This window comes from Macaca mulatta, chromosome 6 (assembly GCF_049350105.2).
Source record: "Macaca mulatta isolate MMU2019108-1 chromosome 6, T2T-MMU8v2.0, whole genome shotgun sequence".
NCBI lineage: Eukaryota > Metazoa > Chordata > Mammalia > Primates > Cercopithecidae > Macaca > Macaca mulatta.
In genome coordinates this window covers 16,008,585-16,026,752 of record NC_133411.1, presented here as the reverse complement: position 1 = coordinate 16,026,752, position 18,168 = coordinate 16,008,585, and the positions used below count along the sequence as shown (strand labels likewise).

The 18,168-nt window shown below is 45.8% G+C and overlaps 1 protein-coding gene across 2 annotated transcripts in view; it reads right to left on the bottom strand.

Moving 5' to 3' along the window:
* Positions 1-17,879, bottom strand: part of OTULINL (OTU deubiquitinase with linear linkage specificity like) — a 29,604-nt gene extending 11,725 nt beyond the window's left edge. Inside the window, 1 exon segment of one of the 2 annotated variants that reach the window (NM_001193791.3) lies at positions 17,723-17,879. In NM_001193791.3, the coding sequence (NP_001180720.1) occupies positions 17,723-17,786 (64 nt within the window). In that variant the 5' untranslated portion in view covers positions 17,787-17,879. 2 annotated transcript variants of the gene reach the window in all.
* Positions 17,880-18,168: the final 289 nt, after the last annotated feature.

The following is an 18,168-nucleotide window of genomic DNA, read 5'->3' as shown; positions in this document are numbered from 1 at the left end:
GTCTCAATCTCCTGACCTTGTGATCCACCTGCCTCAGCCTTCCAAAGTACTGGAATTACAGGCGTGAGCCACCACACCCGGCCAACACTAGCAAATTTTAAAGATACATTTACAATTACTTAAAAGGATATTTTCAAAAACAAGTGCTTATCTTTTCCGAACAGTTAATTAGCTATTCAAATCATTATATATTTATTCCCACCTAGACATTTAGTAAAACTTTTTATGAAAGCTTAAAAATGTAATGCTATATTGCCTTTACATCTATAATTTAGATTTTTATTAATTCAGCTTGATTTTTCAACTTTAAAAATTCTGACACATGCAAATATTTTTAGTGAAGCTTTAAATTCATGGAAGAACTAGAATTTTACCCACGTGATACATACTTTCTTTTATTGTAGGTACAAACGTTTTTTAGAAAAATGGACTATAACATGATTTTAGTTTTTTTCTCATTATAAAAGGTGGATATCGGCCGGGCACGGTGGCTCAAGCCTGTAATCCCAGCACTTTGGGAGGCCGAGACGGGCGGATCACAAGGTCAGGAGATCGAGACCATCCTGGCTAACACAATGAAACCCCGTCTCTACTAAAAATACAAAAAAAAATTAGCCGGGCGAGGTGGCGGGCGCCTGTAGTCCCAGCTACTCGGGAGGCTGAGGCAGGAGAATGGCGTAAACCCGGGAGGCGGAGCTTGCAGTGAGCCGAGATAGCGCCACTGCACTCCAGCCTGGGCGACAGAGCGAGACTCCGTCTCAAAAAAAAAAAAAATTAAAGGTGGACATCTTTTCATATCAGTACACATAAATCCACATTATTCTTTTTAATGATGAATAATATTTCAGTATAAACTGTCCTACATATAAGCATTGCTTTTTTTTGAGACAGGGTCTTGTGCTGTTGCCCAGGATGGAGCATGGAGAACAGTGGCATGATCACAGCTCACTGCAACCTCAAACTCTTAGATTCAAGCCATCCTTCCGCCTCAGCCTAACACTGCCTTATTGATAAAACACTTGGATCATTCCCCATTTCTCACTTTTACAAACAATGCTGCGGCAAATATGCTTTTCTAACAGTCCTTGTGGTAGCTTTTTTAAAAGGATAATTTCAAGAAAATAAAATTCCAGGTCACAGGGTGTGCACATTTTCAATTTTGATACATACTGCCACAGACTCTCATCACATATATGAGAGCACGTATTTTCCTAAACCCCAGTACTGATGTGATTTCTCACTTTAGCCTCCATTTATGAGGAAAGTTCTCCTGAACATAATGGCTGTTCACATCTCTTCTTCTCTGAAGGCCTTCTGAAAGCATCTGCCTATTTTCCACAGGGTGGTGCTCACTTGTGGGTGGACGTGAAGGGCTTGCAGTCACTGAAGTGGGGATGGCTGCTGCCCGCTCCAGGGACACATGCTCTCATCTGTCACAGGCTCCATCTAACCTGCTGCAGTTACAACCCAGGAACCTACTACTTGGCAGTTACCAACCAGCCCCTGCGGAATCTGAGGTGAGATCCTGAAGCTGGGCCATCTCTCCTGAGCACAGGGCCTCTCCTGCAGCTGCCAGCCCTCCATGAGGACCCGCTACAGACCAAGACTCTCCCCACTCACACATACTCTTCCTAGCACATGCCCTTATCCTCAAATCTCAATCCCACCTACAATCCAAGAGATTGTGATATGATCAACCTGTCAGAAAAAAAAACCTAGAACACACACCTGCACTCCTGGTCTCCCTCTACCCAATGTGTCCAATTGTTTTGTCAAGTAACTCCAGCCAAGAAGGGCCACGGAGCCTATTCATGGAGGTGCTGGTGTGGGTACCAGAGAACCATCTGGAGGTGGATGGGAGGGTACTCTGCAAGACTTGTAAGTCACATGGAAGCAGGCCATGGCCATAGAGACATGTATAGGATCCATACGAGCTGTTCACTGATAACATTAGAAGTGGGGCTTCTGCATCAAAGGATAAGAAATACAGTGTTTTACTAGGAAAGAGTATGACTTCACCAACAGCTACAATAGCTACAATTTAAGCTTTTATTATGTGCCAGCCCCTATGTTAAGTGTTTTACAGGAATTAATTCATTTACTCCTGTGACCATGCCAAGGAGCAGGCAGTAAGAAGGCTCTAGAGTCTAACAACATGGTCCCCATGCTGGCCCTGCACAGGGCAAGTGATTTCCCCTCCCTAAGCCTCAGTTTCTGAATCTAGGAATGAAGACAGCACATAGCAGAGCCTGGTGTACAGTGAGTGCTCAGTGCATAGTCACTCTTACTATCATCACCGCATCACAACACAGGAGGCACAGCAGGATCCAGCTCTCAGGGCTGCTGTGAGACTGAAAGGAAATGTTGGGAAAGCACTTTGCACAATACCTGACACACATCATAAGTACCCAATAAACACGGATTCTTGTTTTTATTGTTATTACTCTAGTAACCCTAATTTTGCAGAGAAAACTTTGAGGGGGAAAAGATTAAATAATTGCCCAATGGGACTCAGCCAGTAAGTAGAAGAGCCAGAATTCAAAAACAAGAGCAATGTGATATGCTATGGTATGAATGTGTCTTCAATGAGTCCCACATGTTGGTTTTATGTGTTGGAAACTTAATCACAAAATTCATATGATGATTGGAGGTGGGGCCTTTGGGAAGTAATTAGGATTAGATAAGGCCATCAGCATGGGGCCCCCATGACAGAACTGGTGGCTGACCTGCGTGCTAATATATTCTCATCATATTACAATGCAGCCCTCCACCGTATTACAATGCAGGAAGAAGGCCCTCACCAAATCTGGTGCCTGCCAAGCTCTTGGACTCCCCAGTCTGCAGAACTGCAGGAAATAAACTTGTTTCCTTAGAAATCACCCAGTCTGTGGTATTCTGTTACAACAACAGAAAATGAACAAAGACATGATGCCAGAAGTTGCCTCCTTTACCACTTGGCTGTCCTGCCTCTAAATTAGGGATCCGAGGAAATCTTCAAATTAATATTGCTATAGCAAGTAAATTAAGACTCTCGAAAATGAAAATTTTTAAAAATTTCTCCTTCCTAGGCTAATAACTGAATTACAACTAAAAAATGATACAGAGGAAAACACCGTAATGAGACATCTTGCAAAATAGTGTCATAATGACAGTTCTGATGACCTCCAGCATCAAATCTCATTTCCCCAAATACAACTGAGATAAAACTGTGGACATGAGAAGGCTCACAGGGGTCCCCCTTCCACCAGCCTGCCAAAGAGAATTCTGCAGTCCGTGGCCCAGCTTTCTCGCCTCTGCCCCGAGAGGGATGCCTGTGGAAGGCTTGGTGATTGGGACTCAGAGAAACAGGAAGGGAGAAAAAGTTTCACCTCCACGAATTCAGTCATTCTACATTAAAAAAAAAAAGAACAAAAAGGAGTGTGTTGGGAGGGAGAAAGTTTTGGCAAAAAGAATCTCCAGAAAGTCCACAAGGGGACTTCTAGGACAGTAGGAGCCTCAGGTCCACAGTGAAGTTTCACAAGTCCACAAGGAAGTTGCAAGGGGAAGTGGAAAAGGGCAGTGTTGCTAGAAATTATGGATTTGATCCTCTTTAATGCCTTTGAAGAGACACAAAAACATGAAATTTCTTTTCAATGTTTTTGAACTGAACCACTTGGGCGATGGCTGAAATGAGACCATATATACAGCACAATGCATATCTGTTACATTGCAAAGTGTATTACATCTCCCTAGCCATCAGCATTAATGTCTCATACATCTCCCTAGTCATCAGCATTAATGCATGCTGGGACCCCGACCCACACAAGCAGAATGCTTCAGCAGTGAACATGTCCTAGAGGAATTACCCCAGGACCTCCTGAAATCAACAACGCGAATATCAGAAACTAAAATCTGATCTGTAATTACTCAGACTATATGTGGCAGATGAGACTATTGGTCAAAACCACACACACACACACACACACACAAAGCACCGTTTTTGGTGGTAAAATTCTACTTAGGGTTTTTTTTTTTTTCCCCATTCTCTACAATATACCAAAGCTGAAGTTATTCAAACATTAAAACAGGAAACCAAATACACACACACACACACCTCAAAACCCTGAAAACAAAACTAAAAGACACTGAAAAGCCGGAAACCGAGTGATCGTGCAAACAGCAGTTCTACCCCAGGAGCCTGAGGCTCCTACTGTCCTGGACATCACAGTCTCTCTATCTCATGGAAACTCAGCAGCGTCTGGTTTGCCTCAAACTTCCAGAATCTGTACTATCTCTACTTCCTCATGGGCCAGCTGCATAGTCCTCAACCTCGTCTACTTCCTCTCCTGATCTTATTCATGGTATATACAATATCAGTACCTCCACGCTTTCTCTCTACACACAGACTCTGTCACCTGCATCAAGCCCACTGACTTTCTCCTGAAGCAGAGGTGGTCTTTCAAGGGCTACTGAGCAGGCCAGGGAGCGGGGACATCAACTCTGAGCTAGGAGGACATAAAGGCAATTGAATTTAGATGTCTGAGGTAGCAGAGGAAGTGAAGAAATATACATACAGTGAAATCACCTGGCTAAAATAACTTAAGGTAGAAGTACTACATTTAATAAACACAACAGGTATTTCCATCTGCTTCAATGTCCTATTATGGTTAGTTAGCAGACGATGGAAGAGAGAGTGGTAAAGAGAGGCTGATGGAATAGGAAGGAACTCAAGGGAGGGGTGAGAAAGGACCCTCTCTGTGGCAAGAGAGGTAGGAAGATGGGGGTGGGTGAGCACGCAGAGGACACAGACACTTCTGAGGTGCAGGGGAAACTTCACACTTTTCTGAGCTGTGCCATGGAACCCTGCTCCCTTTGAAAAGGTGAGTATGGCTTTTGGGTCATTTGTAATCAAGGGCAGGAAGTGCTGCACAGAAGAATAAACTAAAGCCAATGGAACAGGCAGACAGGGACGGGCTGGGAAGGCCTGCCCCCTCTCTTCCCCAGACCCCTCACCAATTCCTCACACTTCTTAACCCCCTGGGCTGGATGCCAGGCAGCGAGGCAGTGAAAGGCAAGACACACTCCCTGCCCACAGAGAGCCCCTGGCCTGGGGACACAGTGTCCTCCTGTCAGCTGGTCGGGTGAGCACCTCCATTCCCCAGGAGGTCACCTCTCTCAGAGGCTTTTAGTTTATCCTTAGGCCTCAGTGTGACTGCAGGGAAAGGCTGGGACCCTTCAGTGTGGGAACTGATTGTCTAATTCTGAGAAACTCAGCTTAAGAATAAAGCAAAATATTGTACATTAGTCTAAACAAATAAATTAAGCACTACACAAACAGATGGAAAAACACACAGAACAAATCCTGTTAGGCCATCAAGCTTTCTAAATAATTTGGAGCACATGGAGATTCAAGAGATTTCTAGAAGTTAGCACAGCAGTGTGAAAGAGTGAGTTTAAACTGTCTTGGTTCTTGCAAAATCATAGATTAGTTGGTTGTTTTTATACCAGTTATGGGGGAAATATTAAGAAAAAAACACCCTCTTAATAAATTCTTGAAACACTAAACTCAAAGGACCTTCTGAACTTTTGTATTTCAGGCATTAATTCTGCTCAGTAAGAAATGACAGTCTTCCACTTAGTAGAATACAATAGCCAACAACTACAAGATCAATATCACTGAGAAAGAGAACCACCAAGTGGGAGGATTTTATCTTGAAAGTCATGACCACTAAGACATTCAACTGTAGGCTGTCATGCAACCCACTTATGCTGTCAGCACCATCCCCCCAGGATGGGGCACACTGCCCCCAAGGCTCCCTCTAAACTGAAAGTATCAATAAATACGACAGGAAGCTGCTCCTGGCCAAACACTGACAGGATCGTGTGTGTGTGTTTTTTAAATAATAACATAGCTCAGAGTCATTTTTCTTTTTAACTGCGCACATCTTCTAGAGGTGTTGAATGCAACCCATCATTTTACAGGTAAGTTTCATTTTCTAATCATCTCATTTTAAAAATCCACCCAACTATAAAACCACAAAAGCTATAGATGGGATAGGCTACTACTGAAGAGGAAGTTGTAATTCCTTCCCCGTGGAGTCACAGAACTCCAGCACTGCCACTGCTTTATCCAACCACACAGGCCTCCCCAGCCTGGGAGAGACAGCTCATTTGGCAAAAATGAGCAAAGGACTCTTGTCTTCATTCTGTCATTTTCTAGCTACCGGACTAATCACTTAGCCTTGATGACCCCAAGAAGGTACCCCAATGGCTGAAAAGTGATAGCACAGGGTTAGAACAAAATTAAACAAAAAAGCACTATCTGAATATAAACCATTTGGCTACCATCTCCCACCATCTGTCATCCTCTGCTTACATACCTCTCAGCTGGGAACTCGCTCCACCCTGTGGGCTCCATTTCCTTTTTTCCTTTTTTAGAATGTTTCTCTCTTTATTGATCAACTGTGAGCATTATTCTACGAACATAGATTAAGCTCCTCCCACAGGCCAGGCACAGTGCCAAGAGCTGATGCTACAATTATAAATGCAACAGACTGGATCCTCCTGGCAGGGACTGACAGACGGACTCCTAGTGGGAACAGAGCACCACTGAGGCAACACTCCAGAGGAAAGGAACGCAGCTCCACAAGCACTGTAACAAGGGAATCTGACCTAAACCAGGTTGGAGAATGCTTCCCTAGGACACGAGGCTGAGCTGAGATCCAAGGTTGGACAGGAACTTGGACAGGAACTTGCAAGGCAAGGAAAGTGAGGGGATGCTGGAGAAGCCTGAAGGTCCCGTTCAAGAGGCTGATGTTAACTGAAGAGCAAGGGAAGGCTGTGAGAGTTTTAAGCAAGAGACTGAGGTGTTCAGATCTGTAACCACCCTGATCTATCGCTTGGGGTTATGAAGAACAAGTCTGATTCCTCTTGCATATGACGACCTTTTACATCTTTCATGGGACTGCAGAATGCTTTGGGCTGAAGGCAGAATTCTACTTGTTCTTTTAGGCTTCCCAGAGTGCTCCCTCAGCAATATGTCCACACTGCAGGCCAACTCAGTGTATTCACGACTGTTTCCCACTAGCCTGCAAACACCTCTAAGGCAAATGCTGAATCTTAATTCACTGTGGATCTGGTAATCTGATGAGCTGTCACAGGAATGCTTCATTTTTTGAGGTGAAGAAACTGAAGCCCAGAGAAAACAAGTAGAAGTCTGAACTTGAACCCCCACGTTCTGATGTAGAGTTGTGCCCTCTGAACTAACCACTGTACATTACTGCCTTCCCCTGAGTAATTCTCTTCGAAGTTCTACCATTTCCATCATTTCTACTCTGCATCTTTCTCTCTTCTAGTTTAGACAGCTCCTGTTTTCTCAACCAATCCCTACATGGTATCTTTGGGGAGTCTCTTCGATGTCCTGGTCAGTCTCCTCTAAGCTCATTCCACACTTAATGTGAGACCCCCTGTCAAACACAATGTCCTGGGTGTGATCCTCAGGACAGAATTCAACAAGGTGACCACCTTCTTCATTCTACATCAAGGGTAAGTCTCTGAAAAGGGTCAGAGAGTACATATTTTAGGTCTTATCAGCCATGATGAGTTGATCTGTCTCAACTACTCCGCTCTGCCCTTACACAGGGAAAGCAGCCACAGACAATACACACAGGGCTCCGATCCAATAAAACTTTATATATGGACATTGAAATTTGTATTCCATCTAATTTTCACATGTCAGGAAGTCGTATTATTTTCATTTTTACCATTTAAAAATGTGAAAACCACTCTGAGGTCATAGGCCATGTAAAAATAAACAGTAGGCCAGATATGACTCATGGGCTGTGGCTTGCTGAACCCTGTTTTAGATGATACATTCACAGCAATGCAGCCCATGATTGTACTGCACAGCTACAAACAACCCAAAAGCCACTGACTCACATGCAACCTGCTGTCAGCCTAAAGCGCTTTGGACCTGTGCTGGGGTGTGTCTCCCCATCTCTGAAGGGAAGAGAGGGACCAGGGGTTTCACTCACTCTCCTCAAGTTTCCTGGTACAGAGGCCTTCCTGGAGGTGGGGTTCTGGCTCTCCTCCTACCGCCTTTACTCCTTCCTGAAGGTGAGAGATTGATCTGAGTGGCAGATTTTTTTTTAAATGGCATGCTCAGCTCAGCCCCTTTCGCCCCCACAGACCTGCCCGTGCAGAAGGAGTCCTTGGGCCTGCACTCTCCTTGGGAGGGAGGCCTAGAACTTCAGGAGGGAGTTCAGCTTGGGCACTGCTAGCAAGCCCAAGTGGCCACACAACTAGGACACGTGGATTTTATGTCACTGAGCTGACTTAGAAAAATATGTTCTCAATCTCTGACATCTGTGTCTACCTGTCAGTTCAGAACATGGGAAGGGAAACAAAGGGTTATCCAGATCATGTGGGCCAGTTCTGGGATCTTTAGACCCAGGCAGGACCTGACATTTATATCTGCCAGATTTCATTTACTGATTTGGCTCACTGCTTTGACCTGCCAGGGCTTCGGTGGCACGTGGTCTGGTTCAACTTTCAGGCCTTTAATATCAGACTTCCACATCCTAATATAAATCATTAATGAACACGTTGACTAAAGATATACTTTGAGATAAGTCACTCTTCACTTTTGCCCTGGTGGTGACTTTTCCATTACTCAGAATCATTTGGGCACCATCCCTAATAGTTACTAATCCTTCCGATTGGTCTCCCTTCCCCAGTTCTGTTTTCTACTCCAGAGCCAGTGTGGGTTTGTTTTTTAAACATTCGATGGATGTATCATCTCCTATGCAAAACTCTTTACAATGCAAAACTTTTACAATGTAAAACTCTTTCCATGGCTTCTCTTATTTGTAGGAAAGACCTACATCCTGCTAGCCACTGATATCAGCTGCAAAGAGCCCTAACCAATTGTCAGAAAGGTAAAAAATGGTCAGTACCTATGGTCGCATCCTAGCTAGAGACCTCAGGAGCTGGTTCTTCTGTAACCAAGAATACTAGTGACAGTCAGTGGCTTACAAAGCCACAACTCACCCCATAACCTCTCACCCATCCCCTGGGACCAACTGAGAAGTCAAGATTTGCCCCCCTGGGTTCAGTGTGATCTTGCTGATGGGACCACACGGCCGAAGCCTCCTTGGCCACCTCGCCGCCCTAAGTCTTTTACCCCTGCTCCTATCATGGACTCATATATGTTGATGTGGGCCTGTAGATCTGCTCTCCTAAAGGGAGACCAGTGGCTCATCAAACTTTATAGAACACTGCTACTCAAAGTCCACAGGACAGCAACATCAATACCACTGGGGACTTCTTAGAACTACAGATTCTCAAACCCCATGGAAGCAGTATCTGCATTCCATCAAGACCCCCAGGACCCTGGCCCTGGCTCCTGTGGATTTTCAGATTTATTAGGCTGAGGGCCAGGTATGTTTTTTAAGCTCCCCAGCCATTCCAACGTTGCCAGTGTTGAGAAATCCTGCTATGGAGTAAGGGCACCCTCTACCCTTAGCTGCTTCTGCTATCTCAAATACATCATCAGATGCCAATTAATTTCCAAAGTTACCATTAGGAGAAATAAGGCCAGACAAAGAAAAATCCTACTGGTCAAGTAATTCAACTAAAAATAAGTGTTGCGTCTGTTTTGTGCCCCTTTCCCTTTGGCCAAAGTAAGCGGTTACTTTTACTAGTCACAGTGGCTGTTTTTCTATGACTGGAAGCTACGTCTATCTAAAAAGGAACTTTTCTGAAAAAAAACTTTTTTTCAGATGGAGTCTCACTCTGTCGCCCAGGCTGGAGTACAGTGGCACGATCTGCAACCTCTGCCTCCAAGGTTCAAGCGATTCTCCTGCCTCAGCCTCCCAATAGTTGAGATTACAGGCACCTGCCACCACACCTGGCTAATTTTTGTATTTTCAGTAGAAATGGGGTTTCACCACGTTGGCCAGGCTGGTCTCGAACTCCTGACTTCAAGTGATCCACCCACCTCGGCCTCCCAAAGTGCTGGGATTACAGGCATGAGCCACCATGCTCGACCAACTTCTCTGAAAATAATGAAGAAAGGAACCTGACCGTTGCCCTGGCCTCCAGGGAAGGTGGCCAACTCCTCCTGGTTTGCCTGGGACTCTCCCAGTTTTAGCACTGAAAGCTCCACATACTGGCACATCTCTCAGTCCAAGCAAGCTGGGACGGTTGGTCACCCACACCCAGTCCACGTTATGGTCTGACTCTGACCCCTCCCTCTTCTCTCACCTCTTCCTCTTGCTCCAATATAAGGAATGCCTTCACTTCCTCCTAGAGCTCGCGCCTGCCTCCCTGCCTTGCTTTGCCTGTACTCTTCACTCTGTCTGAAACATTCTTCCTTCTAACCATGTCCTAGCTCATTCCACTCATTCTCCAGCTCTCAGCTCAAACATCACTTCTCTGTTTCCAACCCCCAGGCTTGAGCAAATTCCTGTTTTCCTCTCTCACAGCACACAGTGCCCTTTTCACAGCACTTGCCACAGTTTACACAATTGTGTTTGTGTTTGATTAGTGTCTGTCTCCCTGTGTAGACAGTAAATGCCTTAAGGACTGGGACTGAATCTGTTTTCACTCCGCTTTCTGAGTGCCTAAGTACACAGGAGACAGTTAATAGATATTTGTTGAATGAATGAAATGAATCCATGTAATCAGGATCCCGTCCATGTGTCTCCACGAGAGAGACAGCCAGCTTCTCCCAGGGTCTGTTCTCTCCTCCTCCCATCAAGATCAAGCCCTGACTTTGGGCAGGCACATGGCTACTCAGATAAAGGCTCATTCTATCATCCCTGGGTGCTGGGTACAGCTGTGTGAGTGACTTCTGGCCAAGGAGAAGTGGAAGGTGCAACTTTCAAAAGGGCTTGTTAAGAGGGGTGTGTTCCTTGCCCTTTTTCCTCCCTATTAGCTGGAATGTAAATGTGATGGCTGATGCTCCAGCAGCCATCTTGTACCCAAAAGTGGCAGTGGGCATTGAAGCCAGGCATAGTGGAGAAACAAAGTGGAAGGAACCTGGGGCCCTGACACCGTGGAGATCATCCCAGCCCTGGGGAGCTACCTCTCTTTGATGTGAGTGAAATAAATGTATTCACCTACTTGGGGCTGTTCTGTTACCCAACCACATTTATGCTAACTAAGAGCCTCTATCCTGGGGGTCCCTTCTGACTTTTAATATGTATGTCAGAAATAATGAACCACCAGTGTGTTTTCTCTTCCCTTAATTACACCACATAAATATAAAGCAGGAAGTGAGAACGTGAAGTGGTCATCTAGTAGGATGGTTTCAAGGTAGCGAAATGAGGAGGGAACTGAGGGACTCAGGAACTCAGGGTCTGGTCCTAGACAGCTGAGCCATCTGGACCTCAGCTTCCTCCCCTGTGAGCAAACATAAGGAAGCCAGGCCATTAACTGCCATTTCCCTTCATTCTCCAAAGGCCTCCTTATTTTAATATGTTTCAGAGTTATATTAGAGGAATAGCCACGTTGGGGCACAAGGCACAGGAGTAGAAATAGTTGTGAAATAACTGACATTCAACTAAACTCAAAACATTACTCAAAGCTTGCACCACAGAAAAGATGCCCTAAATGTGTATGGAAGATACGTAAGATCTTGATAAATGCCAGCAAATACCCCGACCCTTAGAAGTTCAAGCTGAGTTCTACAGATCTATTAAACCAGTCGACCCAAGGTTAGTTCTAATAAAGAGTCTTTTCCACAAGGGTCTCTATGGTGATAATCAGCTTCAAAAAGACTGCTAGAAGGGGAGGAAAAAGGAACATCAAGGAGACTGGGAGGGAAAGGGAGATGTAATAGGCTCCAAAATTCAAACAAATGAATCAATTACATATGGGAGAAGATACAGTAAAGTGTGAAGAACAAGACAGTATGAGGTAGATCACCAAGCATAGACTCTACAAGTCCTCTATCATGACAGTCAGCTAACTAACCAAAATTGAGTCTAACAAATATTTAATACTTAAAAAACAAAAATAGAGGGATACACCATGGATAAAACTGGTCTAATAAGCTCTCTCTTGTTTCAAGGGATTTTTCTTTAGATCTCCTAGGAATCAATATGCCCAAGACTTGCACTGCTTCAGGCACAAAACTGTGGGACCCAACATGTATGTTAATACTTTCATTGGCTATGTTTCCACTTCAAGCTGAGCAGCCAACCTAACCTTAGCTACAAGCCAAACTCTAAGTTCATTTTGTAAATGCCAAGTAAAATGACAAATTGCTGATCTCATCCACTGACATGAGTGCCACCAGCCCTTCCTATCTAGACAGTGACTGGTTACATTCAGCCCATGCTGGCACTGGCTTGCCATCTCTTCCACTTCCCCTTCCTATCAGCCATTCTGCTTGCTCTGCAGCATTTCAGCCTGTCCAAGTGGTGGATTTGGAAGACACAGAGCACCCAGTCTTTCTTTAACTCTGGAGAGTTCACAAGCAAGATGAGGCCTTGTCATCACAGGTCAAAAAATACAGACCCAAAGTATCAGGTGTTATTCTAAGACCTAGGGACAGATTCATTACCAGGCAAGAAGGAATTTAGTTCATTTCTCTTAAACTTGGAGACTAAATGCTACAGAGGTCTATGCCCTGGCTTAGAGGACAGACACAGATTGTTCAAAGTACACGCTCTGATGAGCTTCCATCATCATCAGCTCCACTGCCCACCTCCATTCCTGAGCCATTTGGGAACTGGTTTGTACCCACCGAGGCTGTCCCAAGCCTAGAAAGAGATGAGAGCTCATCTCCACCGTGGTGGGTACAGGAGAGGGAGGTATGATTCTTTTTTTTTTTTTTTTGAAACAGTAAATACTTGATGTTTAATGGTATTTTCACTTCTGATTTGAGGGAAGACTCTCTTGAGAATGACTTCCAACTACATTATTACTCGCTCTCCTAGAAGACTAATCCTAATATTCATTAATAACCAATAATATGGCAAGAGGAGAAAGAGCTGAGGTATTTATCACTCTCTCTGCTAGAAGATGCACCCAAATATTCATTAATAACCAATAATACGGCAAGAGGAGAAAGAGCTGAGGTATTTTAGGTAACTTTGTGTCTATTTATCCAGTAATTCCACAGACTCGATGTCATAGTAATATGGCTAAATCAACAACAAAAGATTTACTATTAAATTCTTAATTTAGAGATTAATCAAGCATAGCATTTTATGTGCTACAGTTTCTGGGATTTTTGTTTATTATCTAGGAATCCCAGCAATAGTACTAACAGGCAATAGGCTTTTGTCTCCTAGAAAGGAACATAAACATTTTAACATCCTCTTAAACATGATGTCACCTGTCTATTCTGGCTCCAATTAAATGGGAAAGTAGAAAAATGGACTATTACTAGCATAAAAGGTTAGTGGAAAAATGAGAACATATACAAAAGCTTTCTGTTGATTTAGAAGTACCATTTAAATGTTCTTCCATTAAATTAATTACAAATCAGATAAATGTGTATGCAACCTCATTTTGAAAACAGATTGTCTTACCAAGTAGCTGAACGTGTACCAGAGGACTCACACGGACAGGAGAGAATGAAAGGATTTACTAACCAAATATACTAATCCAATAATTCCTCCAAAAATTAAGTAGAGGCTTTAATAGCTACGTACGGGGAACCACTAAACTAGGAAATTTAGCCCAGTAATAAAAACTTTTTCATAATCTCTCTTCTCCTGTACCCAGACCTGCGAGAGTTGTCTCAAACAATAAAAACAGTATGCAAATGTTAACCCAACCTTAATTCAGAACGGCTTAAATATGATAAGGTAACCTTGGAAACTATGGAGAGCTCTCAGGTGGAAGCCAGAACTCTGTTTCAGGTGACAGAAGCAGACAGATTGTTAAGAATCTGTTATGAGTGGAGTCCCATGCCAAGGCTTACCCTGGCCACCACTTACTAGTGGAAGCCTTGAGCAAATTCTGTAGCCATTGTGAGTGTCACAGAGTCGTGAATGTAAAGATTATATAACACTATCTGTGGTCAGTGTCTCCACATCTAGCACCCTAAAGAAAATTCAAATGCCAACTATTTTTGTGACAGGGACAAGCACTGGGTGCTACAGGCACATAGGAGAGCACCCACTTCAGGCCAGGGAGCCAGCCAAGGCCTCCCAGATGAAGCTACGTCTACCTTGAGACCCGAGCCAGAGAAAAGGTCATTTTCAAGTTAATAATACCCAATCAAGACTTTCTACTGAGATAAAATACTTGGTACCAAAAAAGTTACATTCTATTTGATGTTTATTCATCTCATAGAAATGTAAGAGTAGAAGTATAATAGGACAAACGGGTGGCAAAACAACAACAACAAAATCAACTATGGACCACTTGGTTTTAAGCATTCTGTTGTGGGTGCCTTTAACTGCAGTGCTTTTTTCCCCCACAGCCCTCAAACTATTTTTTAGAGACGGGAAATATTTCTCTTGACAGTTACAACTAGCAGCTGCTAGTTGTAACCAGCAGCTCTCAGGCCTCTTTTCCTTGGCACACACTGTCTACCACCAGCGCCCCCTCTACTCCTTCTTCTCCTCCTCGAGAGTAAAGACCTTAAAGGCACTTGTTCTAGAATAAGGTCACAATTCTCAGCACACTTTCGACAATCCATGTGGAGAGAATGCTTGCGCCCACACTTCTCATCGTTCCTCTTGCCACCTGACCAATCACTGGGTCATTAACAGGTCCACCTGCCTACTCTCCTTTTGAACACAGAAGTTCCACCAGGTAAATTCACCTGCCTGCCTGGTGATTATCTGCCGCTGCCCATGGGAACAGGCCAAAGGCTGCTTATGGTGGCTCAAAAACATCTGCATCATACATACAGTTGCGCCTACTTGAATGGCTTTGGATTAACAAAATCCAGGATATCGAGGAATACACCTTTCATTTAGCAGACACATCTATGTGGGAGGTGAGTAACCTTGTACAAGTTTGTGTGCGACTTGGTTTCTTAAAATAAGATTAAAAAATAACAGCTACTTCATAGTAGAAGGTAATATTAATAACAGTAGCAGCAGCTAACATTTGAGTGCTTACTCGGAACTACAACCAATCAGTTCTAAGCATTTTCCATGTAATAAATGAACTAAGACACAAGAAGCACCAAAAAACATTAGCCATTACCATTATTTTTAAAATGTCTGATTTAGCGTTAAACTCTTTCCTCCAAACAAAACCTTACCTAGAACAGCAAAAAACAACAAAACAAACATAAAAGTATACAGAAACAAAAAAGCAGAGCAACTCCAAGTACAGCTGGAGTGGGTCCGCTGTTCCAAACCGGGCATTCCTATTCCCCCAACACCAGCCCCTAAGAACCTCCAATGAGTCCTGTGGTTCCTGAAATCATGGCTGAAATGTGAATGCTACCACTGAACAGATGGACAGTGGTGGAGAGAACCACAGCAGAGCTGAGCCAATCAAGGCAGTTAATGGTCCGAGTCTGGCCACATGTCAGAAGAGCAAGGAAGAGTGTGGGGTGCACACATTCTCCCTGCAAACACAGTGGTCTGCCTAAGGTGTGCTGGTGACTGTGAGCTTATTCCACTCTATGACCATCTCGCCCTGCCTTCCTAATAGATGACAGCGTCTTCTCCGGGCACTGCACTAAGTGAACTTCCAATGCTTCTTCCATGCATCTAACATTCTGATTCACACAGTCTTCTGGATAATATTATGCAGAGATGCTCAGTCCACGATTCTCAATATCCTAACATACCCTAACACTTTAAAGAAGAAATAGTAAAAATTAAACAAACAAAAAAACCTCTTCTGTGGGTTTTCTTCTGTTGTCTGGTTTTATTGTGAAGTGTTACTTGCTGTTCAAAAGCTAAAAAAGTTGTCCCTATACTAGCTTTGACAACTGATTTTAAAACTGGTTTTATTTTTGTTTTGCCAAATACCACTGGCAAAGAAGGGAAGCTATGCTTGTAAGTCGTCAGAAGTTATGTTTTGCAGAAAAAAGTTTTCCATAATCTGATCCTTGAATCACATTCTTCCTCTGCTGCACACCAACTGCAGATCCCACAACTGGAGCAGAGGAAAGAATGCCTACCCGGGCTCGCAGCACTGGCATGCATTGAGCTTGGTGCAGAGAAAGGAAAAATTCCGGGTGATGATGTTAAGCCCGGAGTAGGCACCTTTCTGCCTCCCAAACCAGCCTTTCCAGCTGTGCTCCTGCCTCCATTTCCAATTTTTGTTTCTCTGCCAAACTACAGCAGGGAGGAGAAAAGAAAATAACATAATAAAAGGTTCAAACGAATACACCCATAGGAAATATGTGGCTAATTTTATAATAACCCAAGGTGCAGAAAGGTTTTTAAAAATGAGTTCACTCTCCAAACTTTTGAGAGTGGGAGGTAGGACAGAGTTCTCCACTGGGAAAGGTTGCCTGGATCAGCTAACCGGAGGCCTTCATTTTATGGATGACACATCAGAATGATGTCCTCTGACTCCCAGAAAGGTGCTGTTTCCACTGCACCCAACAGTTTGCTGTGTGAATTAAAAGCTCATGCTGGGACCAAGAACAGCAATTCATAAGCAATCCCCGCAACTGCCAATTTGCCATAATCAGTGCAGTTCCTGCAGCCCAAACTCTGTGTTTGGGAACCGGCATCCTCGCAAAATTCACTAGTGGGCTCCAGACAAATATAGACACGGGCATGTGTTCCTTCAAAACCAAGAAGCAGCTATGCTTCTTTCTTGGGGCTGGTTAGGAAGACATCGTATGTGGACTTCAGAGGGGGAGAGGACCCTGCTACCGAGGAAGCAGGAGAAGACTTCAAGACCCAGTGCCTGAACTCCCAGGCTGCGCTGCTGCCCTTGTTGGGTGATTTTTTTTTTTTTTTAGACGGAGTCTCACTCTGCCGCCCAGGCTGGGAGTGCAGTGGTGCAATCTCGGCTCACTGCAACCTCCGCCCGCCGGGTTCAAGCAATTCTCCGGCCTCGGCCTCCGCAGCCTCCCGAGTAGCTGGGACTACAGGCGCCTGCCACCACACCCGGCTAATTTTTTGTATTTTTAGTAGAGACAGGGTTTCACTATGCTGGCCAGGCTGGTCTCGAACTCCTGACCTCGTGATCCGCCCGCCTCGGCCTCCCAAAGTGCTGGGATTACAGGCGTGTGCCACCGCGCCCGGTCCCGTCTGGGTGAGTTTTTTTTTTCAGCCAGAGTATTCCGTGTTGTTAGCAAGTCTCGAGTGCCGCGAAGGTGTGCGCCACATCCTCTGCCAGCAGGGCGCGAAACGTAACTCCCTCCGTCAGCGAGTCGAGCTCCCCGAGAGGATACGGGGCCCCGCTGGTCCACTCACCCCGGGCCCGCTCCCAGGCGCAGGGCGCGACCTCCGCCGCTGCCTAGGCTTCCCTCGCGGCTCTGAGGGAACCCCGACCCCAAAGACCGGCTTTCCTCCAGGAACCTGCGTTTCCCGCCCGGACAAGCGACCTAAGCTGCCTGGCCTCCCTTATTAAAATACAACCCGGTCCCCGACACCGGCTCGACCCCCGAGTGGTGGTGCAGCCCCGCCCCACTCCCGCCCGGCTCAAGGGCGCGCTCCGGCTCCAGGACTCCTAGCCCCCGCTGAGCGGCACCGGCGGCCACAGAGGAGGGCGCGTCCCAGGCTGCCCGCAACCCCGCCCGCCCTGACGGTCCCTGCCCGCGCCCCCCGCCCGGCCCTGCCCGGCCCGGCCCCAGGCTCACCTGCGGCGGGGGCGTGAGACCGCTCCCGCTCCCTTGCCCGCGTGGGGCTCCTTGGCGCCGCCATGCTGGCCGCGCCGCGGACAGGCGTTGGGCCTCTGCCCGAGGTCTGCAGTGGTCTGTCAGACGCGACGGCCGCCTACCGGCGCCCAGGCTCGCTTCCCTGCGGCGGGCTGGGGAGGGCGGCGGAGTCGCAGGGCGGGGATTGGCACCGACTGACGCGTCGAACAGCCAATCAGAGGCCGGGGAGGGGAGGAGCTGAGCCTAGAGGGGCGGGTCCTCCGCACGCCGTCGGGGTCGCGGGCCAGAGATGTGCGGAGGCGTTTGGGGCTAGGTCGCGGGGCGGGAAGCTACTCCTGGGGTCCAGGCGCGTTCCCGAGGCTGGGAATTCCACTTGGGCGGTTCCGGCGGCCTCCCTGGCACTTTACATCGAAGGCCTGTTGAGTGGG